The following is a 26,451-nucleotide window of genomic DNA, read 5'->3' as shown; positions in this document are numbered from 1 at the left end:
TGAAAATGGAATATTCAGGCCTTCTAATTCAGTTCATTTAATCCAATTTTTAAAACAATATCTAAATATTATATCTAAAATGGTCCGGCCCACATAAAATCAAGTTGACGTTAAAGCGGCCCGCGAACCAACCCGAGTCTGACACCCTTGATTTAAAGCATTTTTAAAATCTCATTACACCCAACAATAAGATAGAATGGCTTGTATCACCTTGCACTCGAACCCAATGGTTTTTTCCATCATCTCCAGCAGGGCTACTAGCCAAGCAGGTGTAAAGACCTGCATCTTCCACCTTGGGGAAGACAGTATCAATCACTACAAGTATCAGTTTTAGATATTCTATACATTTTTTACACTGTAAATGAAACAACAGCATTTTCCCTCTGAGTTACAGTCCATTTTTTGGACATTTGAGTTAAAAATCTAGCAGTTTACAACAAAGAAGTTGCTAATTTGTACCTGAACTTTGTCAATACTGAGAATCTGTCCATCCTGCTGAATGAAGTTACTTCCTTCTAATGGACGACCATCCTTGAGCCAACTAAGAGTGGGAGGCGGAACTCCCACTGCTGAGCACTCCAACTTCAACGGGCTGTTTATCGCAATCGTAAGTTCTTCTGTGTTACCCGTCCTGGATATCTTTGGAGGCTCTGAATCAAATGGTGATTTGTCAGTTCATACCAGGACTTAAAAAAGGGACTGTCTGTTTTGCAATTGAGATTTTCTGGTTATTATAATTACCAAGAACGGTGAGATTAAAACTCTTGGTGCTGCTTCCAGCCTGGTTGCTGGCCACACAGCTGTAAAGGCCTGCGTCTGAAGGTGCCACGTCAGGCAACTGTAGTCGTGTCTCTTGTCCATCCAGCAGCAGGTTCCGGTGGAGGGACAGTGGTTGGTTGTCCTTCATCCAAGTCAATGTTGGAGGAGGAATGCCACGGGCCTCACAGGTAAGGGTGACTAAGGATCCTTGGACAACAGTCACTGGCTCAACCGGTTCCACATGATCCACACCAGGGGGCACTGTGAAGCGTTTAGAATTTAACATGAATCCAAAATCCAACAGACATATAGCACTAATACGATTTTGTTCATCATTTGTCATCAATTGTGTGTTTGGCGAGCTTTTTTGGAACAGTTCGATTTATGGGATATACCAACAAATGTAACTTACTAATGTAAATTAGTACATATATGGCTCTTTTGTATTAAACTATGTGAAATAATGTTACCTTGGACCTGGACATTATAGCTAAGTTCAGCAAGACCAGCTCGACTGCGAGCAATGCATGTGTAAACTCCAGCGTCTGATAATTGGACGGGAGAAATCCTAAAAGAAGCCAAAAAAAAGTCTTGTAAGCATTTCTTTCTTCCAAAAATTTGACCAAAAATACAGTATTAATGCGATACACAGACCTTAGTACTGAGTCCCCAGAGGACAGACGTGTATGGGGTGATAGAAGTAGTGGCTCTCCATTCTTAAGCCAGCTGATCTGAGGTGGTGGTTTTCCATCAGCACGGCACTCAAGAGTCACACCAGTGTCCTGTATGGCCTGGACCTCTTTGGGTTCAGTGGTTTCCCCCAGAATTGATGGTTGTACTGTAACGAAATAGCAAAAGCTTTACACAAGGGGTGCTTAACACGTGTCTCAACGCCCTTATGTGTGAAGCCAGGCACCTGGCCTAACATAAACGAGCAGTGACAGTTGCTTGTTAAGTGATACATTGATCTTGGACACTTCAAATATGTGCCAGTTGCTTGTTAAGTGATACATTGATCTCGGACACTTCAAACTTGTGCCAGTTGCTCGATAAGTGATACATTGATCTTGGACACTTCAAACTTGTGCCAATTACTGATTAAGTGATACATTGATCTTGGATACTTCAAACATGTGCCAGTTGCTCATTAAGTGATACGTTGATCTTGGACACTTCAAACTTGTGCCAGTTGCTCGATAAGTTATACATTGATCTTGGATAATTCAAACATGTGCCAATTACTCATTAAGTGATACATTGATCTTGGACACTTAAAACATGTGTTTCAATGATATGCCTTAATTCGGGAAGCTTTGGTGGTGAAGAGATTGGAGCTGACTTGAATTGTAAATGTGGTTATGCCACATGCATCAACATAAGTTGTAGGAATAAATAAATATATATTATACATCTTTATGACTTGATCATTTCTTGAGAAAAAGAAACTATGACAGTTAAAAATCAGAACTTACCAAGGACAAAAAGGGTATAGATCTTGCTTTCCTGACCAGCAATGCTGACAGCTAAACAAGTGTATGTCCCAGAATCCTCAGGAGAAAGCCTTAGTAGAGTTAACGTGCTGCCATCGGGAGTCACGCTGGTAAAGAATAAGTGCAAAATAGTTTATATGCTAAGATTATCATTATATAAGCTACCGAACATCTGTAGACCAGCTGCTGTTAATGCTATTCAATGATTATAACATAAACACATCCATTTGTCTCTCTACATATTCATCTCTAATGCCTAGAACTTTCAGTGTTAATGATTTCTAGTACATTCCAGAAAGCTTTAGGGGAAAGACCAAGATGAATAGTTGTGCCGGCTGTAAAACAAATTCAGCTACTTGCTAGAAACATGGTATATTATGACTATGAGCTCATTCAGTTTATTATTTTACAGTGAAGGATATGGATTAGAAATAACTTACGTAATATGGCGAGAATCTGACCCTTCCAAAGTCAAACCGTTTTTGAGCCAGCTAAGGTGAGGTGCAGGGTTTCCTGAAGCTTTACACTGGAGTGTTACCTCTTCTCCAATGGCTGCACTCATTTCCGATGGATGATCAGAGTCCAGAATGGTGGGCGATACTACACAGAAAAAAAAATACATTTGGTCAGTGAAAATAATGTTTCTTAAACCTTTTTATAAAACACCCATTTGAGTTTGATATTCCATTCCAATTTGACTGAGAGAGTTAAACTGGAATGGACATCCAGTGCAGTCAAAGACCCTGAAAGCATAATTATTCACCAATCGTCCTCCCAGTTTAAATGGAAAACGAAGTAATTAAATTTTCCCATTGTTAATTTAATAATTATTTTATTCATGTGTATTTACATGGCTATTTATAAAAATATTCATTCATTTTCACAAGGGATTTGGGGGGGTACTGAAGCCAACTATGAACACCAGGGATCAGCCAATCGCATCACAGAAATATATCTAAAAATAATTATAAAAATACAATTGGAGTATAGCAAATTTTTGTATTGTGGCCTACATGATCCAAAATGGGATGTCCAAGTCTTTATAAAGTTAAGTAAAATTTTGTTTAAATGACCAAAAAATAAAAACTCGGTCCAAGTCTTTATAAGATTAAGTTAAATTTTGTTTAAATGACCAAAAATAATAACTCGGTCCAAGTCTTTATAAGATTAAGTTAAATTTTGTTTAAATGACCAAAAATAATAACTCGGTCCAAGTCTTTATAAGGCTAAGTAAAATTTTGTTTAAATGGCCAAAATGACCATAATAACTTAGTCTATGAAGGGCAAATAAATTTGTATTAGGAATAACTATAATTCTTTCATACTGTATCATTCCTTACCATGTACTGTGAGAATGTATTCCTTTTGTTCCTGTCCTTCACTGTTCTTAGCCATACAAGTATAAGTTCCCGAATGGGACAAGGTAAGAGGCCCCAGCTCCAAACGGTTCCCTCGAATGGACCACTGCCACTGTAAGCTGCTCTCTGCAAGAAAACACGTTCCAACATTACACTTAGTACAAAATACCAATACGGTTCGTTTCTAGCCGATGTCTAACCAATGGGTATTCCATCCTTGAGCCACGTGATGCTTGGTACGGGAACCCCTGAGGCCTCACAGCGAAGTGATACATGGGAACCCAGGGTGAAGTTTAGAGTCTCCTGGAGAGGTCCATCAAGGACAGGTGGAACTGCCAAAGGAATTGTACTATAGTTTAAAAACTCTTGCTCTCGTAACAGAAGAGATAGTTTCACCATACCATAAACCGCCAATCTGAATGTCCGGTCCACTTCGCCAGCTACATTAGACACTTTGCAAGTATAAGTGCCTCCATCTGATATCTGTGAGGGAACAATTTGGTAGTATGGTGGCATGACTTTTGGGGTTGGTGCTCGGACGTTTGGTCACCGGTCGTTTGGTCGCTGGTCAAATGGTGACAGAGAGTTTACTGATGAAACCAGCTCTCAGAATTATATTCATGAGAGGGAGAGTTTAATATCTAAGAGAGAGAGTTTAATATCTAAGTACTGCATAATATCTAAATACTGTTTAATATCTAAGTACTGCATAATATCTAAATACTGTTTAATATCTAAGTACTGCATAATATCTAAATACTGTTTAATATCTAAGTACTGCATAATATCTAAGTACTGTTTAATATCAAAGTACTGTTTAATATCTAAGTACTGTTTAATATCAAAGTACTGTTTAATAACAAAGTACTGTTAAATATCAAAGTACTGTTTAATATCAAAGTACTGTTTAATATCAAAGTACTGTTTAATATCAAAGTACTTTTTAATATCAAAGTACTGTTTAATATCAAAGTACTGTTTAATATCAAAGTACTGTTTAATATCAAAGTACTGTTTAATATCAAAGTACTGTTTAATATCAAAGTACTGTTTAATATCAAAGTACTGTTTAATATCAAAGTACTGTTTAATATCAAAGTACTGTTTAATATCAAAGTACTGTTAAATATCAAAGTACTGTTAAATATCAAAGTACTGTTAAATATCAAAGTACTGTTTAATATCAAAGTACTGTTTAATATCAAAGTACTGTTTAATATCAAAGTACTGTTTAATATCTAAGTACTGTTTAATATCTAAGTACTGTTGAATATCTAAGTACTGTTGAATATCTAAGTACTGTTGAATATCTAAGTACTGTTTAATATCTAAGTACTGATTAATATCCAAGTACTGTTTAATATCTAAGTACTGTTTAATATCTAAGTACTGTTTAATATCTAAGTACTGTTTAATATCTAAGTACTGTTTAATATCTAAATACTGTTTAATATCTAAGTACTGCTTAATATCTAAGTACATGACTGGCGACCAAATGTCCGGTAACATTTGGGGTTTGATCGTTTGTGTTCCCAAACCTCAACTCCTGTGATCTCCAGTTGGTGGCGATCTGTCTTCAACCCATTACCCGCAGCTAGTTGGAGTCCATTTTTATACCATGTGACCTCCGGCTCGGGGACACCATGAGCCTCACATTGCAGGATAACCGAGGAACCAAGCTGAGGGGTCACCACATCTGACTCAGCATCAAGACGATGCTTCAGGGTGGGCAAGACTGTTGGTTTGTATTCAGATTAAGTAGGTGATGTCAGTGGGATTCATTCCAAATTGCTGTGATTCACTTATGAATGACGTATTCTGTATGACAGCTGTGGTAAACATTTTTTTTTTGATTTGATCATCTGTGTATGAAGCTGACGTCTGCAGATGTCTCACCATAAACACTCAGGAAAAGACTCTTCTGATCCTGGCCAGCTGAGTTAGACGCCGTGCACACATATTGTCCCGCATCGTCCACTCTTGCCCGGGGCAGTTGGAGCATCTGGCCACCTGAAATCGTCAACAAGACACATACGATGATTTTCTAGCATACACATTATATGCCTGAAAGAATAAATGACGAAATCTTAAAAACTGGTATATCCTGATCAATGTTCCCTCTAATTTTTCATGTAAAACATGCTGTAAAACACGAAAAAAAACATAAGAGTGGACAGAACTACTGCCACTGGCTACCGCGTAAACGGCGCCATCATGGGGAAAGGGGTAAAAAAAAAAGTTTGGATTTTATTTACTGCGCGCCATATGATTGCTGCTGCGCAGAGAAGACGAGAGTAGTGTCAATTAGACGGAACATTGATCCTGATTAATCATGAATTGATCTAACCTGGTAATATGTGGACACCAGAACTGAAGTGGAGGACTTGCCCATCTTTGGTCCACGTGATATCTGGTGTAGGGTACGCTTGTACATCGCATAGTAATGACACCATGTGACCCTCGGTTACGGTCACTTGCTCCTCTTTAGGGCCTAAAATTCTTGGTGGAACTACAGCAGATAATAAGAAAGTTGTACATCAACTTGAGATACGAGTTAAAATATTCAGCTGTCACATCTAACTGAACAATGGGATGGTGTTTCTTGCCTTGGACGGTTAAACTGAAGAGCTTCTCAACTGATCCAACCTTGTTTTCTGCTATGCATAGGTAACCGGCCATATCTGAAACCTGCACGCTGAGGAGCTATATAAAATCGGTAATTTTAGTATACAGCAGGTCATATTTTGATCTATCTATTCGGTAGGACAACATTTTTTACCTGTAGTTGTGTCTTGTCTTCACTGATGACATGTTGTGCGTCAGTGTCAACGGGCTGTCCGTCTCGAAGCCACGAGATAGCTGGACTTGGATGTCCAATTGCGTCGCAATGGAGGGTCACGGTGCTGTTGACTACTGCTCCTATTTCGTCTATGAACTCCTCAGATGCCCCCGTTATCACCGGGGATACTGAAAATGTCAAATGTTGTTAAGGAATGGGCCCAACTAAAAGATCAATGCTAACGACTTATTGTAAATACAAACACAACATAATCAAAGTAACAAGGTTGCAAATTTGCATTATTTTTAGCTTTTTGAGCTAATGTATTTTTCTGACTATTTGGCGCATCGTATTTTTAGCCGCAGTGTCAATAACGAGTACTATTTATGTATTTTACACACACAAAAATGCACCGTTCTTTTAAACGCAGCAAGGCATGGCATATATATATATATATATATATATATATATATATATATATATATATATATATATATATATATATATATATATATATATATATATATATATATTATATATGGATAAATATTGAACTGTAATTTTTTATATTGCTTTTACTGATTAAACAGTGTTAAATGCATATTGAAATGTTTCATTACTTATTTTTATCATATTTGAAACATTGTTTAATAAAACAAATATTCCCACTGTTAAAAAGGACAAAAATAGAGGAAATAAGAAACTTAAGATTAATGTTAATAAACGATTTTATGTAAGTTTTAAAATTAAAATGTTCCTTTTTTTAGGCTCCATCACCCCACAAAACCCTAATGAGGATAAAGCGGTCCAGAAAATGAGATAAAAGGAGGAGATTTATTTTATTTTTCATTTAAATTCACTCAATGATTTAAAATAGACTGAATGGGAAGTAGTAGAGATGGCAAGCACCGAGCTAAAGGTCTGATTTTAGGAAAAGAAAATAATACAAAATATGGTTATCCTTACCCAAGACTTCCAGCTGAAAATGCAAATGGTCTTCACCAGCCTCATTGACAGCCTCGCATGTATACTTCCCAGCATCTGCTTTCTGCACTCGTGTAATTTGAAGCACCTGTCCACCTGAGGACAAACCAGATTGGTCATTTATGAAAAAAAACTGATCTCACACAACTATTCAAAATCTAACCTGGCAATAACTGTACTCCATCGGCAATAGCCAGCTTGTGTCCATCTTTGTACCAGTTGAGTTTGGGTGGAGGAATAGCATTACTTTCACAGGACAAACTTATGGGATGGCCGAGGATGACCTCTCGTTTATCCACCATGGCATCTTTGCCCTCATCTTCCCGATCTTCAGTACCCCAGGCGGCTTCTCTGTTCACCACCCGGTGGAGTACTGGTGGAACTACAAAAAATCATCTTCATTTAGAAACTTTTCATATAACTTGGCATATAACTCAATATGACACACCTTGTATATTAACATGGAAATATCTCTTGTCTTCTCCAGCTGAGTTGGTGACAACGCAAGTGTAGCGCCCCTCGTGGGATAGCATGGCATTTTCCAGATGTAGGAAAGCGCCATTTTCTGTTATGCCAAGGTGGGTGTTTCCTGTTAATAACTTAAAAGGGGAAAATATTGAGTTAAATCAGGTTTTAAAGTAAGTGAGAGTGTTTTTTGGTGGTCTGTGTTTACCTGGCCGTCTTTGAACCAGGCAACCTTGGGCTCAGGAAAACCTTTGGCCAGGCAGGTGAGGGTTAAACTGCCATTGATTCGGACTTTTGCTTCTTGAGTGTCGAGAGATGTTGAGTCCCCTTCTATTTGAGGGGGGACTTAGTAGAGGGGAGAAAAAGCAGAATCAGATGTATTGTTTTATGAACATTTAAGCATTATTACAGAATTTTCTGGACTACAAATTGGACTTTTTTATAGTTTGATTGGGTGTGAAATGAATATTCAACCACTTTTAATTTTTTTTTTTACTCTGACTCTTATTTTTTTTTTAAAGTACGCATTATCTGAAAAACAGATGCCTATTTAGCACATTCTACTATTGTTAACCATATTAGATATAATATTTAGATTTTTTTTATGAATGGATTAAAAGAACTGGATTAAAATCCCTGAATATTAATTTTTTTATAGATCTAAAACAATGTTTATTTTAGCTTTTTTTTAAAATATTTTTAGAATTTACAAGATGATTTTTGAACTAAAAACACAGAAAAAATGATTTAAAAATTACAATTATTGATTTAAAATAGGGAAAATTATATCTTTATATATATAGTAAAATACTCTACATTTTAATTTGATCCTAAAACAGAAAGTCGGCACTCATGATTGACATTCCCGGGCCACACAAAATGATGTGGCGAGCCAGATTTGGCCCCTGGGCCGCCACTTTGACACACATGACTTGTATTCAAGTGCAATTTATATATTTTTGTGTGTATATTTTGACTGGTGCAACCTAATGTCCGAAAAAAAATTCTATACATATAATATGTGAAAGTCAGTCTTACCCAGAACTCTAAGAGAATAATGCTTAACAGCAGTCCCAGCTGGATTGGAAGCCCGACAGGAATATAAACCTGTGCTGTCCCCATTTGCCGAGCCCACCCTTAGAGCCTGCCCACCCTGGGTGTACGTCAACTGGGGGCTGGACACAATAGCCTGGTTGTCTTTCAACCAGGTAATACTTGGCGATGGTGAACCTTCAACTTCGCAGAGCAGAACTAGAGAGAAACCAAGCACTACTGACACATCTGAAGTCTCACTGGAATCCTTGATTGTTGGTGGAGCTGCAAAAAAAAGAAAATATACAAAATATTAGAGGAAAAAATGGATTTATCATGGCCTGAATGTTTTTCTATGAACTGGGTCCTGCCAAAAGGATGACATATACACCTGTTGTCTATAATCTACACTATAGTAACATATATTTCTAATACCGTATTTTCACGACTATAAGGCGCACTAAAAAGTCTTAAATTTTCTCCAAAATAGACAGTGCGCCTTATATATGGAAAAAAAACTGAAAACCAAAAACGAAAAACCACCACTGTCGGATATTAAAAAAACACAAACGCCTGAACTGAAACAATACTGTTAAATATGTAGATCAGCCGTCTTAGTTTACAAAATCTTCCATCATACAGCTCCTCCCCCACTGCAAGATTTTATACCGAAAAAAATCCAAAACATCAACAATGGCTGGCTCTACAGGTGACTGTGTAGTGAGTGAATGCTTCATACCTGGAAGTCAATAGAAATTACCGTATTTTCACGACTATAAGGCGCACTTAAAAGTCTTATATTTTCTCCAAAATAGACAGTGCACCTTAAAATACAGTGCGCCTTATAATACGGTGCACCTTATATATGGAAAAAAATGTCATTCATTGAGGGTGCGCCTTATAATGCGGTGCGCCTTATATTCGTGAAAATACGGTCATTATGTGAATGGAGAAAGAAGAAGATTGAAACCTTGCACAGTTAGTCTGAACTGCCTTGTCTGTGTCCCTGCATTGTTGCTGGCCATACACTGGTAAAGTCCTTGATCTCTTAGCCGGACAGATTTCACTTTCAACACTTGACTGTCTTCGATGAACTCTACGTGTGGATCTCCATCTCGAGACAGAACTCTGATAACATGGAAAATACAGTAAACACTATATCAAATCCTTGAGGTTCTTGAATTGAAAAGTAAAAAGTCTAAGAATGGAAAAACACTTACTCTCCATCGCGACTCCATTCCACTTTGGGTGAAGGACTCCCACTAACTCTGCATTGAAAATCCACTTCCTGGCCCAGGACTGCTGTTACTTCTTGTAGTTTGGATGTTCCAGAGATCACTGGTGGAGCTAAGACAATAAAAGTATAAGACGCATATTGGCATTATTTCATGTTATTCATTAAAACATCAACAACAGACATGCAATATTGAATGAAAGTTACATTTTCAGTAATTCTGGAAGTTTTGTTTGCCAGAACTTTACCATGCTTTGGTAATTTTAACAGTTACAGTAAATTTATAATGACATTATAGTATTCTTAACTCACCTTGAACTACAATGTGATATTCCCTCCTTGCTTCCCCAGCTGAATTTCGAGCTATACACGCAAAAATTCCAGCATGTTCCTGATGGACTCTGTAAATTCTGAGTAGACGGTTCCCATTTTGCAGATAAAGTCCAGGACTATCCACCTGTAGAAACAGAAATCATCAACTGTCTTGATTGATCATCATCATAATTTCACATTATATTTCATAGCACCTTTCAGAACACTTTACAACCATATTTTCACAGACATAAAGTAAATAACCCACAGTTTAAACAGAAAAATCGGCCCGGTGGATAGAAGTTAGCACATCGGCCTCACAGTTTTGGGTTCCAGGGTTCGATCCCAGATTCCCAGGTGGCGCCTCACACTGTGTGAAGTTTGCATGTTCTCCCTGGGCTTGTGTGGGTTTTCTCCGGGTACTCCGGTTTCCTCCCATGTCTCAAAAACATATTGGTTTAACACTCTAAATTCCCCTTAGCTATGATTAGTTGTCATTTTGAGCCCTGCGATTGGCTGGTCACTCATTCAGGGTTTTAGCTGGTTTGTTCCAGCACCCCCTGCGACTATTGTGAGGATACGCTATTTGGAAAATGAATGAATACAAAGAAAAACACAGTATGAGGAAGAGAAGATCAAACTAGATATGATTATTGTAAAAGATCTGGTTTGGTTGCGTTTAAAAAAAATGACAAAATAAATTATAAAGATGAAAATTAGGGGCAGAAAGTTCCAAATTGAAGTGATTGGGGAAGGACTGAGGTCAGGAAATCTAGGGTGGGGTAACTTTTTGTATCTTGTAGTTACAACAAAACCACAAGATGGCATGGCGGGGTCATTTATGGTTTAAAAAGATTACCATGCAGTTTAGTTCAATGACATACTTACAAGGTGACCATCTTTAGTCCAAGTAATCGTAGGGGAGGGAATACCAAAAGCGTCACATCCAAGAGTCAGAGGTTGTTTCAAGGTGACTGTCAGGTTGCCTCCTTGCCCGTCATCTTGGATTTCAGGAGGCACTGAAATAGAAATGTGGTAGAAAATTATAATTGTGTTTGTCATTGCCTTTAGTCGTGAAGCTGAATTATTACCATTGACTTTTAACCTGGTCTTCCTATCCACAGAACCGGCCTCGTTTGTCGCCACGCATTTGTAATCGCCACTATGACTGGCGGATGCTCTGTTTATGACGAGAGCGCCATCCCTGGTTGATGAAAACTCAGATTGTCCGGGATGGATCTCTAAGCCGTTCTTGAACCAGCGTACTTTGGGATGTGGAGCGCCTGATAAAAGGATTGATACAAAGTAGAGTCAATTAGAGGAAAGGAGACCATAGCATGCACATCAAAATGGCGTTTCTAAGAACGAGATGACAAACGTCGACGGCACGGGTGTTAAAGTGGTGGCCCGGGGGCCAAATCTGGCCCGCCACAAAATTTTGTACGGCCCGGGTGAGTAAATCATGAGTACCAACTTTCTGTTTTAGGATCAAATTCAAATGAAGATCAATAATTGTATTTTTTTTACCCATTTTTTTATCTTTTGGTGTTTTTAGGTCAAAAAGCATTTTGTAAAATCTAAAAATAAATATATAAAAATATTTTTGGTTTTCCACTTTAATATTGAACATAATTAGAAAAGATATTTTCTTTTCTTTTGAAATAAAAACATAATTAAAAGACATTTTCCAATAATAAGAAAAAAAAGCTCAAATAAACATTGCTTTAGATCAGAGGTGTCCAAGTGCCGGCCAAGGGGCTAAATCTGGCCCGCCGCATCATTTTGTGCGGCCCAGGAAAGTAAATCATGAGTGCAGACTTTCTGTTTTAGGATCAAATTAAAATGAAGATTATAGATGCATATTAAATATCCTGATTTTTCCCCCTTTTAAATCAATAATTATCATTTTTTAATCCATTTTTTCCTATCTTTTTAGTTCAAAAATCATTTCGGGAAAATAAAAATAGATAAAAAATAAGCATTGTTTTAGATCTATAAAAACTGAATATTCAGGGCTTTTAATCCAGTTCTTTTAATCCATTTATAAAAACAAAAAATCTAAATATTATATCTAAAATGGTCCAGCCCACATAAAATCGAGTTGACGTTAACACGGCCCGCGAACCAACCCGAGTCTAACACCCCTTGGTCTACAAGGTTAGAGGGAAGATTGGGGCTACTGTTGTAAAGATTTATGGAACACACAAGGGAATACGAAGGAGTAAGAGTGGTTGGAAAGCATGGCGGCGGTCACACTCAACAGCCTAAAACAGATGTTTTCTGCAGATTAGTGGGTGTAAAGACGCTAGAAGGGGTAAATGAGAGCTATGTGGAACGAAAAAAAGGTGGGTGGAGGAGGTTCTGAACACAAACGCCGACTCACAGGATGAGAAGAAGTGATGAAGGCATGTTGAAATGCATGAACTGACCCAAATGCTGCTGTTGAGTCTATTTACAGAAATGTGACAAATGGAGAGACAGCACCTTTCCTCCACCCATCAAGCAATTCCCAAGGGTCACGTCGAAAGAAAAACTGGGATGTTATCGTCTTTTTCTGGACACATGTTTACAGTTAAGGAGCTCCAAAGGCAATTTATCTCATTACCGAGAGGAAATGCGAACAGATGTTTTATTTTAATGTTTTAGAGCTCATTTAATAGTCGTGAATTTATTTGGTGTTGCCAACATAGGCTGATTGATATCCAACAAGTGTTTGGGAAGTGATTACATCTTTTAAATGTAATGTTCTATTGCTATTTTTGACTGGAAATGGGAAGTTTAACAATGATTTTGTCGAAAATATTGAATTGTGTTAGAATAAGGAGAAATTAATTACATGGTTAGCAGTTTAATGCAGTAAAATGGCCTTTTATTTTTAATTTTACTACTATTTGATGAGCAAGTATGTTTTTTTTAAAGGTTTTTTATGTATTTTATTACCTTCAGCAGGGCAGGGGATGATAATCTTGGTATTGGTTATTTTCTCCATGACTGCATCTCCTGGTTCTGCAAAAAATGGAGCCTCTGTGGGGGGAAAAAATAGAGAAATGCTGAGTAATGATATGAGAAGTTATACATGATAGAGTTCTGAGATTAGAGACATAGCATTATGAACTATATATAATGTCGACATGTATTTATTGGAAGAAAGATGAATCAAAATCAATTTTCCAGGGGTATTGGGTTCCTGATTCATGAGGAAAGTAACGCTTTAGAGATTCATATTCATTTGGCGTGCCAATAAAAAGTGATCCTTGGTGTTTAGGGAGGTTGGAAAATCTGGTGCTAGACATGACAGATAAAAAGTAAATATATATATATTTTTTTAAAATGGCTAGCAGAGGCAAATAGGATTCACACTTAGTCATATTTTTCTCATTTTCATCTGCTACCAGGGACCAAGACGATCCGGATTAGAGCCAAAATGGGAAACACGAGATCAGTTTTACGAAGAAAGAGATCAATTTGAGAGAAAAACGAGATCAATTTGAGAGAAAAACGAGATCAGTTTGACAAGAAACGAGATCAGTTTTATGAAAAACTAGCTCAGTTTTACGAAAAACGAGATCAGTTTTCCGAAAAACGAGGTCAGTTTTACGAAAAACAAGCTCAGTTTTACGAAAAACAAGCTATGTTTTACGGAAACCAAGCTCAGTTTTAGGAAAAACAAGATCAGTTTTACAACAAAAAAACGTTTCTAAAAACTTTTTTTCCCATACAAAAGTTGTTATATGGCGTTCACAATTTGAAATGATCAAAAAACGTATAAAATATGGAAAAACCTATAAGTTGACATGAATGCAAAACTATATATATTTCATTGAATTGTCTGGTGTTTGGCAAGAGGTATTCACCAAGAATTTCCAGAAAGATCTCCAAAGTCTCCTGTCCCGCACTGTTCCTAGCCACGCACTGGTAAGTCCCTTTGTCCCGCAGGCTGGCCTCTTGAATCCTCAGCGGCGACGTGTTCTTGATCCCAACAGGAAGGCCATTGTGGAACCAATTGACCTCTGGGCTGGGCTCCCCCTGGACCACACACGGAAGCGTGACCGTTTGGCCGACCAGCGCTTTGAGTAGAGGGGGTGCCGGCTGAATCCTAGGCTTGGCTTAGGACAAAAGTACAAACCCAACATATGTCTCAATATACGACCATTTATCGGGAAAAAAAATACATTTTACCAAGAGATCTATCAACTTGACAGAGTTCTCCATAGACATAAATTAGAGTTATACCTTGAACATGTAAATTATAGCTTAAGGACACATTGCCAGCTGGGTTTTCCGCAGTACAGGTGTACAGTTTACTATCAATCAGGCGCACATCGGTGATCTTCAGTGAGCCTGAGGGTAAAACAGTAAACCTGAAAAGGAGTGGAAAAAGCAAAGAAATAACACATAAGATAAGACTTCATAAATCAGTTAAGGTCATTTACTTGTCTGGAAGAAGATGAAAAAAATTCCCAGAATAACCATTTTTTTCCTAAGAACGATGGTAACACTAATAGGATGTTATTTTTTTACATTGAATGTGTTGTATTATAATATGTAACTGTTTCTTTTAGGTTTGTGGTGTCAAACATACGGCCCGCGGGCCGGATCCGGCCCGTCTGGTGGTTTGGTACGGCCCGGGGAAGAAAGCTGCATTGTATAAAAAAAATATGAATTTTCTTTAAAATTTGTAGTTCTTGTATTATCCGCTAGGGGCGCAGTGTTTTAGTACGGGCAGGCAACATGAATTGACATTTATTTATGTTTTTATATGATTTTCTTGTTCATAATATATTGTTCATAATGTAAAAGGAAAATTCTTTTTATAAAATTTTTGATAATTTACTCATTCTTTGCACTAATTATTAATATTAGTGACTAATACAAAGGAAAAAAGTGGGCTTGTTGTTAGTTCTATGTCATTTTGCAATGAGTTTACTGGTCCGGCCCGCTTGATCTCAAATTAAGCTGTATTCGGCCCGCAGACCAAAGGGAGTTTGACACCCTTGTTTTAGTGTATTATGGATGAAAAGTGTTTAAAAAAAATCAAACACTTAGTGGAATGCAGACTTTTTGTTGGGGTCGGGTGATCTCCCCTGTGACTTGTTAGCATTGTCCAAAGTAATTACGGGGGGGGGAAATGGGTAGCTTAGAGTTTAACCTGATGAAGTCACCCTGGGAAAAGATCGCATGGATGCCAACATCAATAGGATTCTAGTGTGTTAACTGCTTTTTGGGTTAAGGGTGATTTGATTTTAAGAAAGCCTTGACTGTATGCTGTCTATTAGATGTCAGTCATTGCGGCGTCTGAAATGGGGGAAAAAGCTAAGGCAAATGTACTTAGTAGTTTGGATAGACACACACGAACTAAAGAATTGAAGATTTGCTTTGGGATCAAAACATTGTGTTTAGAGAGAAAATTGCTTGTATTCAGGAGCATAAAAGTGGAGCTCTATGAATGGGAAAATGCTGACAAATGTAAAAAGGTATCTCCCAGTTATAGTAGATACTGTATTTTCTGAACTAGAGTCACACTTTTTTTATACTTTGGCTCAGGCTGTTATTATAATAAACATTTTTTTTTCAGATTTACTATAACATAACAAAAAAATAATATAAAGGGGTTTCAGTGGTCGCAGTGTGAAAAAAAAAAATATATACACATTTTAAAAATATATATAAACACATTTTAAAAATATATATAAACACATTTTAAAAATATATATATTATATTAAAAAATCTATATATTATATTACAAAAATCAATATATTATATTACAAAAAAATCAATATATTATATTAAAACAAAAATATATTATATTACAAAATGTAAATATTATATTTAAAAATATCTATATATTTTTTGTCATGTATATATGTATATTTTTCCCCCACTGCGATGTTATGCTACAATTATCTAGATTTTTTTTAATTAGGGCTGTTGTTCTCCATTTTACTATTTTAACATGTTTGTTCTTGGTTTCTAAAATTAAAATTTGCCTTCACCAAAAATACTATTATATACAACACATATTATGGAGTATTCTTTGGATGGTGCAACTTATACTCAGATGCGACTTATAGTCCAGACAATACATAAAGTTTCCAAATAAGTAACCAAAATGAAAAAAAAAATACTTGGTCTTCTCAACTACCATCCACACCTATATTTAACAAAAAAAAACATCAACATTCAGTCTTCAAACACATCTTAAATCACTAAAAATATAGCCACCCTTTCCCTTAACAACGACTTGCAACAATCAGCACTTTCCCCATCTTTTCTCAACCGTACAACTCGCGTGTATTCGCAGTAGCAAAATTTGCAGAGCCTGGTTTGGTATGGGGGTCGTTCACAGGGAGATGTTATTCTCATCAGACAAGACTAGTAAAGAGTCAGCGTGTTGTTTTATTGCTAACGCACCCCAGGGATTCCCAACTTGGGTTTGTATCTCTTCTGTCAGTTTTTTTTCCCTCCTTCCTGGCATCCCCCACACTACCACCCACATTTCCCCTTCTTCCTGGCTTCATTTGAGTCACGACTGGAGCTTTCTTTCGGCCCCCTCGTCTTCTATCTTGGGGCTGCTTTTCCTCCCTCCTTTCCCTCCTGCTTGTAGCCAGTGTGTGACCACACATGAATGCAAACCATGCAAGAACAGATGTTCCACTTTAGTTTAGTTAGCGAGTCAAAAGATACACAAAGATAGCCTCCCACATGCATTGACTTTTGTTTTCTTCTGACAAGTGGTGCTTTAAAAAAATCGGTGTAGGTATAAATGGAAGGGAATACCTATTAAAGGTCTAAGGAGGACTTTTGGTGCGAAATATAATCTGGTTGGAATAAGAATGTGTTCTATTTTAACATTTCTAATGAAGCAAGGGTTAAATGCAAAATGATTTCAAATATATATGCAGTATTTCTTAGGTCAAGCATATTAGAAGTACAATTTTGTCATGTAAATAGTAATTTAGAGCAGTGTTTGCCTCGGGAAATTGCATTAAGTCCTACAATGTAATATTCCTAAGAAAAAATGATATGGATATTATAAGGAGATTAAAATGGGACTATTACAAGGTTAAAATCAAAACATGAGGGTTACATTTTAGATTATACTATATTGCAAGATTTAAATTGTGTCTCTAACATGAACTGGAATTTGTTTGGTTTCAACTATTGGTGAGTTAAAGTCTGTGTGACCACAATTTTTATTTTTTTTGCGATTTTTTTAATGCAAAAAGTGTGCCGCGGCTCATAAAAATGTTTGGAAACACTGATTTAGAGTTTGAGAGGGTGCCTTCTTGACACAAATACGCAATCAATTTATTAGTAAGAGCTGAATAAATTAAAAAAACAAAGGCTAACAGATTTTGTAGAACTTTCCCTGTACTTAAACCCCATAAAAAACTCTGATTTAGATTCAAATCATAATAAACCTGATTCCTTAAAAAATATCCTTTGTTTGAGATTACTCTTTTGTTATGAAACGACATATAAAAAGAATCACAAATGCAAAAAAATGACAACTTATTTTGTTAATGACATCAAACTATCAGACATCAGTTAGTAAAACAACCATTCTGATTCAATGTATGGCTCATGTAATCACAGATCAAAATGAATCCCATATACACATTGCTGTCCAAAGATTGTCAATCAAAATAACATCTCTCTAAATACGATGCTATTGCGATTAAAAAACAAAACAAAAAAATCCACTTACCCTGCTGTAACAGGTGGAATGGGATGTCCATTTCTATTCCACGTGACAAGTGGTGACGGAGTCCCTTGGGCCTCACAAGGTAGAATGACCTCTGTTCCCACCTCTGCCGCCATTACGACTGTGTTGTCATGGTCACTCGCACCCAAAATCTTGGGCATTGCTTTGGAAAAAGGGGAACAACTGTTAGCACCAACTGCAGAAATTGAGTTTTTAATTTTGTTGCCTTACTGTTAACACTGAGCAGGATCTCTCGGCTGGTGTAACCCACAGGACTCGTCGCGGTACAGATGTAGATTCCCGCATCGTCATTGGTGGGTTGGGATATGTGGAGGTGTCCATTGAGGTCAGTCTTAAGCGATGAGCTATCTCGAGGTAGCGCTTGCCTTCCCTTAAGAGTTAGTAAGCATTAAAAACACAAGTTTTGCATTTTTTAGGGTGTCAAAATGTTCAATTATTTTGAAAGTTAAGTCTAGTGATGATTTGTCAATGACGGGTGTGCGTTTTTATCAGTTTTTGTGTGTTAGATTTGTCCAAACAATAAAAATGTGACAAATAGTTGAGTTTTTTTTAATGAATTTGCAAGAATTAGCTATTTTAAAAAGGGAAACTATGTGAAAAGCCTTAGAAATTTAGATTATAGACCTTTTATCTCTGGAAATGTCGCTGGTAAATGCCACAAGGAAAATAAAAGGTAATAAAATCTGATAATTCTTCCTTTACATGCTACGAAATATGATTTTTTGGTTGTTTGGCAGCTGTGGGGATGTGAATAAAGAAATTGGCAAAGAAAGAATCAGACCTAAGGCAATAAACTACTATTTGATATGTTGGGAATATTGTATGTGATCCATTTGTTCCACCGTTTTCTAGAAATTTTTTTTCTGCTCAAGGTCAGAGGCTTTGAAGACTTTAGTTGGCTTAAGGTATTCGATCCTTGAACCTCTTCACTCAACAGTAGGACGTTTGTGAATAGTGCATTGCGGCCTGATCAAGTTAACAAACTATTCTCCATTTTATACCAGGAAAAGTGCTGCAAATATATTTAACTGGCAAATAATAATAATAATACCTCCTGGCCCAACATAGCTCACATTTCCATCATGTTTAATTGTGCACTTTGTTCAAGCCAAGCTACGAGTCAGCAATACTGCACTCTTTTTTTGTATTTTATGGACTTATGTTTCACTTTTAGTCGAGGTGAGCAAATCATTTATAAATGCTCTAAGGCACAGGTGTCAAAGTGGCGGCCCGGGGGCCAAATCTGGCCCGCCACATCATTTTGTGTGGCCCGGGAAAGTAAATGATGAGTGCCGACTTTCTGTTTTAGGATCAAATTAAAATGAACAGTATAGATGTATATCAAATTTCATGATTTTCCACCTTTTAAATCAATAATGGTCGTTTTTTAATCCATTTTTTTCAGTTTTTAGTTCAAAAATAATTTTGTAAAATCTAAAAATGTATTTAAGAAAAGCTAAGTGAAACATTGATTTAGATCTCTAAAAAACCTGAATATTCAGGGCTTTTAATCCAAATCTTTTAATCCATGTATAAAAAATAATCTAAATATTATATCTAAAAAGGATTATAGATGTACATTAAATTTCCTCATTTTCACACTTTTAAATCAATAATTGTCATTTTTAATAAAAAAAAAAATTCTGTTTTTAGGTCAAAAATAATTTTGTAAAATCTAAAAATATATTTTAAAAAAGCTAAAATAAACATTGTTTTAGATCTATAAAAATACTGAATATTTATGGATTTTAATCCAGTTCTATTAATCCACTTATAAAAAAAAAAAAAAAATCTAAACATATCTCTAAAATGGTCCAGCCGACATAAAATCAAGTTGACGTTAAAGCAACCTGCGAACCAACCCAAGTCTGACACCCTTGATGCAGCTATAATAAATAAATAATGCACGTCCAACTCCTACCTTACTCCAAACCACAACTGGTTTAGGAATGCCACTTGTCTCGCAGGATAACGTGATGGCGACTCCCTCATTGGCTATGTAGTGATACGGCCCAGCGTTGATCTCAGGGGGCACTGTGGAGAAAGTAGGCCAACGGACCACAGCTGACAATTTCCTCGGTCCTTTTAAAACCATTGCCGGCCTTTGAAAGCCAACTGCGTCGGCACCTCAGGCATTTATTCATTACAAAGCGATGAGGCGTAATCTGTCTTGCCTGTCATTAACCTCTTATAAGCAAAATGACTGCACTATTTCAAGCATGTAGCAAATTGAAGCCTCTCACGGTAATAACAGCAGGTGGTTAGGTCCATGAATTACATTTTTGGAGTGCACAAACTTCCTTTAAACTGAGTTCGATGCCCAGAGAGAAGAGAGGATGACTTACCGTGGACTTCTATGTTTACAGTGATGTTCATAGACCCGGCTACATTCACTGCCGTGCACACATATGTCCCAGAATCCTCTGCAATAGTTCTTCCGATGTATAAACTTCCATCACTTCTCACAAAAGTTCTCCCGTCGAGTTTAACCTGCAATGGAAAAAAACTCAATTAATCTACGTGGAATTTAGAGCAATTATTGTTCCACGATTAGATATTGATGGATGTAAGATATTTTACATTTTTGCCATTTAGTGACCAGTGTCTTTCTGGTAGAGGTATTCCTTCCAGAAGCATACATGGGATACTTAGAGACTGTCCAATGCCGGTGATGATGGTTGGGACACCTTGAGCTAAAAGAGGAGGCTCTGCAATTGAAAATGTTGAGTGAATATTAGGTGTTAGTTGACGAGTTTCAGATTAAAAAAATAATATTCCGTATTTTCACAACTATAAGGTGCACTGCATTATAAGGCGCACTGCATTATAAGGCGCACCGCATTATAAGGCGCACTGCATTGATGTCTAGTTTTTCTAATTGCTGTTTTGTGCTCTGCATTTTCAGAAGAAAAAAAGAATATTGAATATGTCTCTTAGTATTACTTGATTGCAAATGTTTAATAGTTTTAATTGTATGCTGGGAAGGTTATATTTATTTACATTTTTCTTACTAAATATAATTTGGATTTTTACTAAGTAATTTCACATTCATCATTTGGATTTTTATTAAGTAATTTCACATTAATACGCAACCCTAACTCTAACCCATAAGGCACACCCTCAATGAATGACACATTTTAATTTGTTTCCCCATATATAAGGTGCAATGGATTATAAGGCGCACAGTCTATTTTGGAGAAAATGTAAGACTTTTAAGTGCGCCTTATAGTCCTGAAAATACGGTACATGCATTTACTAAATAAAGCAGGGCTGGTGAATAAGTGAGACACAAAGAGTAAAAAGTTTAAACAGAGAGAGACAAAGAGACAAACCTAATGTCAGAAAAAAAGCATAAAGAAAATCTGCCAAATTATTATTTTTCTTGAAATTAATTGTTTTTAGCACAGCCCGATGAATTTGAGTGTGTTTTAAGATAGAATAAAAATAAGATGTGAGCGACAGTTTATGCAAAATATAAAAAGAATCAAAGAGCAGGAATCATTTTGGCCATTGAGCCGCATGTTCGCCACCCCTGTACTAAAGCCTACCTAGTCCGGTGACACTAATCCTGGCATCAGCTTTGATCGTTCCGAAGTGGTTCTTGGCCTCACAGGTGTACGTGCCTTCGTCATCCAGCCAGACACCTGAGGTCAATTGAAACATTTGAAAACTAACTATCATTTTGTGGGGCCCGAGAAAGTAAATCATGCTAATTTTCAGTTTTAGGATCAAATTAAAATGAAAAATATAGATGTATATTAAATTTCTTGATTTTCCCCCTTTTAAATCAATAATTGTCATTTTTTAATCATTTTTTTCTGTGTTTTTAGTTGAAAAATCCTTTTGTAAAATCTAAAAATATATTTAAAAAAGCTAAAATAAACATTGTTTTAGATCTATACAAAAACTGAATATTCAGGCCCTTCAATCCAGTTCATTTAATCCATTTATAAAAAAAAAAAATCTAAATATTATATCTAAAATGGTCCGGCCCACATGAAATCAAGTTGACGTTAAAGCAGCCCACGAACCAACCCGAGTCTGACACCCTTGGGTCATCAAAATGCACCATGGGTAACTCACTTTGAATCATAAGGAATCCGTTCTCCATCTGAAATTTCCGACCCTCCCTCTCCGTCCTGGCGAGTATTTTCTTGCCACCTTTATCATACCAGGTCACAGTCGGTCGTGGAAACCCTCGAGCCGCACATGGAAGGGTGACATTCTCCCCTACATTGGCCGCCATGTCAACTGGAGCCTCCAAGAACAAAGGCCCCGCTGTAGAGTAACGCAAAATTCTCTTATACTCATTTTCCATTGGTTGACTCAACATAGAAGACAGTCTAATCCTTACCTCCAACCTCCAAACTGACTGTACCCGAAGAAGTTCCAGCCAGGTTGGTAGCCACACATTTATATTGACCAGCATCTACCTCCTGCACCCCTCGAATGTGAAGGGTGCCGTGGTGGATATCCTGCTCAACAAAGGGTGCAGAGGACATCTTAAGTTTCCCTGGAAACAAAAGAATATAATTAAGATCAATTTCCTTGACTATATTTTAAGGTATGGTATGAAATGATGTTAAAGCGGGTTACCTTTAAACCAATGGATAAGAGGAGGTGGGGTTCCACTGGCTTGGCATTTAAGGGTGGCATCATCCCCAATAGCTACAAGTAGAACTTGCTCTGTCACTGTTATGACAGGAATCTCTGAAGAAAGACAGGAAAATATTATAAGATGTTAAATTACATATTCAAAGTATTATGAGATTACAACAGGGTTTTTAAATCTGTTAACAAAAAGTGGTTAGGAAAAACTTTCTTTAAAGTAATGTTTTGCATTGACTCTATGTATCTTTTACATATTTTTTTACATATTTTTTTAAGTCTTTAGGCAAAATTCAATTATGGAACTTAGACAATTGACAAATCATGACATTAAAAAAAGTGATAAACTGACTAAAGGTCTACAAGATGGATAGCAAGTACATTAAAAAAATATGCCAAAATATATCAAAAGTAGTGCATTAGTTCAGAGGAATAAAAAATGAAACAGTGTAAAGACCTCATCTCATTTTCTGAACCGCTTTATCCTTATTAAGGTCCCAGGGGGTGCTAGAGCCTATCCCAGCTAGCTCCAGGCCATAGGCTTGGGACACACCCTCAATCGGTGGCCAGCCAATCACAGGGCACAATGAACCAAGCAACCAATCAATCATAGATAGGAGCAATTTAGAGTGTCCAATCAGCCTACCATGCATGTTTTTGTAATGTTGGGGAAAAAAAAAACGTAAAATACCCGAAAAAAATCCACGTAGAAAATGCTAACTCCACCCAAGTAGACCGACCTAGACTTAAACCCAGAACCCCAGACCTGTGAGGCCGACCCACTAACCACCGGGCCACCTTTCAGGCAAAAATTCATATCAAAACCACATTGAGGATCGTATTCTTTGCAAAGGACAGAAAAAAAACACCCACGTTCATGGATACCAACCTCCATAAGTCAGAAAAACGGACTGAGACGCATTCCCAGCCACATTGCTTGCCAGACACATGTATTTCCCAGCATCCTCTGGGATAGCATCTCGTATAGTCAAAACTCCTGATTGGTGTAGACTCAACCTAATTGGCAGAATTCACAATCTTTTCTTACACTGATGACATGTGCAGATGTGCTATAAAATAAACATCATCTCCAAACATTTTTATTTCTCTTCTTTTACAAGGTTTTAGCCTCAATAAGCACATAAACAGAATTCGGGTAAAACAATCGTTATATACCAACACAATGATTCAAAACAGGATGTAACAATTTCTCTCAAATATATTGTAATGAGTGCTTTGTGCCAGAGGTGTCGAGTGGGTTGAGGGTCCTCTTACCTCGAACGATTAGCTAGGAACGTGTTTCCATGACTCCAAAAGAGTAGAGGAGGGGGCGAACCGGATGCAGAGCAGACAAGGCCAATTTCATCCCCTCGGGAAAATACCTGGTTTTTGGCGTGTAGTACCACAGAAGGTTTCTCTACACAAAAAAAACACAAAAATGTCAGACAATTAGTCTGACATTCTGCCACATGTGTATTTTAGGTAAAAAATTAGTCAAAACTGAAAAAAATCTTGCTATTTGTGAAACAAATCAAGAAATTCAAGGCTTATACCGCAATAAAACCCACAAATTTTAACATGCATCATGAGAAAAACATTTTTTTGACAAGGATGTGGCTCAATCCAACTGTAGGATGGCTTAACCTGCAATGGAAACCAGATGACATAGTCCTGACAGGAACCAGGAGGCCCCAATGAGTTAAGTACTTAGACAGATGGAGTGTTATTGGACTGTACCCGGGACTAGGAGCCATACGGTGATGCGGGTGTCTCCGTGGGCATTCAATGCCTCGCAGTGGTACTCCCCGGCATCTTGAGTCCGGACGTCGCTGATCGATAGGGAGGAGTTGGATAGTAGTTTGACCCTCCCCGAACGGGCTCGGATGGTGCGACCAGTTCGATGCCAGGTTAAGTTGTAGCGCATGGAGCCCTCAACCGCACAGGATAGCAAAGTGGCACTTCCAACTAAGGCTGTAACGTTGACTGCTGGCTTTAGTACAGGTGGAGGTTCTGTTTAATGGAGACGGGACCGAATTACAACCGATTGGAACAAGCGAAGGAACAAGGAAAAGTGATACTTGAGCAGAGTGAAATAAAATGCGTGGGAAATGATTTCAAGATTTGACTTGTCTTTGCATAGTTGGTGACTAGGCTGTAAATTTAGAACTGTGTGTTTTAGTCGTACATTTTTACCTTTTTCTACGGTGTACACATGCCAAAATACTACTGTGGTATTGGTAAAATGACATTGTTGCTTCAAACTTTTTTTACAACCCTTCAAAAGCAATGGAATAGTAAAACAACCTTATATTTCACTTTTGGGAAATCATGTAAAATCATGTTAATATCAGTGAATTGGCATCTTACTCCGAATTCGCTTAGCCAGAAAACATGTTGATCATTACATAAAAATGTGCTACAATTTGCCTTTTCCATCTCAGTCCTTGCAAGTTAATTTACAGTAGCGTAATAATGGCATGCAACCACAAGTATTAGCTTAATCTTGAGTTCAAATCCAGATTTCTACAATCAGCATTGCACAGTTTGACATACTACTTTTTCCTGATAAATTTGCACGCAATGATTAAGTGAAATGTTTACCAAAAGCACAATCTGTTGTGGTGAGGTAAACTGAACTGTTGTACTCTGGAGTGAACTTTCATGTACTGTATTTTCCAAACTATAAATCACACTGTTTGTCATAATTTGGCTGGGCCTGCGACTTATACTCAATGGTGACTTATAGTATATTTCTTTTGTTTGTTTTTTTCACTCTAACTGCTGACAGCTTATGTTGTTTTTTAGGCATTAGTATATATTAAATGTTACTTAGATATGTACCTATTTTGTCTGTTATTCCCTATTCTACTATAACTTCAATGCATAATGTTTATTCTTGCTTTCTCATTACTATAATAAATGCGACTTATACTCCAGTGACATATTCATTGTGCATTTTTCGGCCAATGCAACTTATTCCCCGAAAATTATGGTATGTATCGTAATATACCTCTAACAGTGAGCTGTGTCAAAGCATGTCCTTGTCCAACATTACTCTGTGCTATACACTCATAGTATCCTTCATCCTCTGCGGAAGCATGGCCAATCTCCCATGATGCAGTGGCAGACTTCCTGACACAAAGACAATGTTGGTTCAGTCAGTAACTGAGCATGACAGTAACAACTAGATCTCACATTAAGTCTGAAATTGACTCCCACGTTGGGATTGTTTCCAAAATTAAGACTCGGGCAAATCAAACCAGAATCATGAGATATATATACACATTATTAATTGAATAAGTAAGTATACTCCCACTGTCTGTGAAACGTTAGCTAATAAAGCTAACCAATCCCAGGCATGCTCACAACCACGAATGCATATGTTAGCGATAATTACCGTATCCTATTAGGGAGAAAGTAAACAATTTATAGAAGTTGTAAAAGACTTACTGGAATAACCTCTCCTCCCCCAGTGTCCTCCCACTTCGGATAAATCTCAGCCTGTAGGGTACGTCGCTCTCTACCGAACATTGAATCACAGCAGATTGCAAGTAGATCCCATTGACGAATGCAGGCATGTTCACAGCTGGGGCAGCTACACAAGGGAGGAAACAGAGGTTAAAGGCCATAAACGAAATGAATGAGGTGCCAGAACATATAGGACATAGCCCAAAAGACATGTCTAGGGGGGGGGGGGGGGGGA

At 37.2% G+C, this 26,451-nt stretch overlaps 1 protein-coding gene across 1 annotated transcript in view; it reads right to left on the bottom strand.

The window, feature by feature from the left end:
* The window catches only part of hmcn2 (hemicentin 2), a 49,851-nt gene that overhangs the window by 14,606 nt on the left and 8,794 nt on the right, over positions 1–26,451 (bottom strand). Inside the window, exons 9-50 of the mRNA XM_077715414.1 lie at positions 26,199–26,343; positions 25,759–25,880; positions 24,486–24,758; positions 24,024–24,165; positions 23,638–23,765; positions 22,737–22,850; positions 22,495–22,653; positions 22,224–22,418; positions 21,689–21,784; positions 20,721–20,848; positions 20,486–20,630; positions 20,062–20,174; positions 18,351–18,510; positions 18,123–18,282; positions 14,647–14,774; positions 14,268–14,519; positions 13,354–13,437; positions 11,505–11,696; positions 11,302–11,432; positions 10,414–10,558; positions 10,088–10,214; positions 9,838–9,995; positions 8,874–9,152; positions 8,044–8,180; positions 7,819–7,969; positions 7,534–7,752; positions 7,353–7,466; positions 6,387–6,574; positions 6,214–6,310; positions 5,955–6,116; positions 5,504–5,617; positions 5,146–5,342; positions 4,009–4,090; positions 3,808–3,939; positions 3,590–3,733; positions 2,690–2,849; positions 2,232–2,356; positions 1,414–1,597; positions 1,230–1,327; positions 742–1,020; positions 460–650; positions 211–292 (exon numbers count right to left, since the gene is read on the bottom strand). Coding sequence (XP_077571540.1) covers positions 211–292; positions 460–650; positions 742–1,020; positions 1,230–1,327; positions 1,414–1,597; positions 2,232–2,356; positions 2,690–2,849; positions 3,590–3,733; positions 3,808–3,939; positions 4,009–4,090; positions 5,146–5,342; positions 5,504–5,617; positions 5,955–6,116; positions 6,214–6,310; positions 6,387–6,574; positions 7,353–7,466; positions 7,534–7,752; positions 7,819–7,969; positions 8,044–8,180; positions 8,874–9,152; positions 9,838–9,995; positions 10,088–10,214; positions 10,414–10,558; positions 11,302–11,432; positions 11,505–11,696; positions 13,354–13,437; positions 14,268–14,519; positions 14,647–14,774; positions 18,123–18,282; positions 18,351–18,510; positions 20,062–20,174; positions 20,486–20,630; positions 20,721–20,848; positions 21,689–21,784; positions 22,224–22,418; positions 22,495–22,653; positions 22,737–22,850; positions 23,638–23,765; positions 24,024–24,165; positions 24,486–24,758; positions 25,759–25,880; positions 26,199–26,343 — 6,432 coding nt within the window. The remainder of the gene's footprint in view (positions 1–210; positions 293–459; positions 651–741; positions 1,021–1,229; positions 1,328–1,413; positions 1,598–2,231; positions 2,357–2,689; positions 2,850–3,589; positions 3,734–3,807; positions 3,940–4,008; positions 4,091–5,145; positions 5,343–5,503; positions 5,618–5,954; positions 6,117–6,213; positions 6,311–6,386; positions 6,575–7,352; positions 7,467–7,533; positions 7,753–7,818; positions 7,970–8,043; positions 8,181–8,873; positions 9,153–9,837; positions 9,996–10,087; positions 10,215–10,413; positions 10,559–11,301; positions 11,433–11,504; positions 11,697–13,353; positions 13,438–14,267; positions 14,520–14,646; positions 14,775–18,122; positions 18,283–18,350; positions 18,511–20,061; positions 20,175–20,485; positions 20,631–20,720; positions 20,849–21,688; positions 21,785–22,223; positions 22,419–22,494; positions 22,654–22,736; positions 22,851–23,637; positions 23,766–24,023; positions 24,166–24,485; positions 24,759–25,758; positions 25,881–26,198; positions 26,344–26,451) is intronic.

This window comes from Stigmatopora nigra, chromosome 4 (genome assembly GCF_051989575.1).
Source record: "Stigmatopora nigra isolate UIUO_SnigA chromosome 4, RoL_Snig_1.1, whole genome shotgun sequence".
Taxonomy (NCBI): domain Eukaryota; kingdom Metazoa; phylum Chordata; class Actinopteri; order Syngnathiformes; family Syngnathidae; genus Stigmatopora; species Stigmatopora nigra.
Note: the sequence above shows the minus strand (reverse complement) of the source record. Positions and strands in the feature narration are given on the sequence as shown.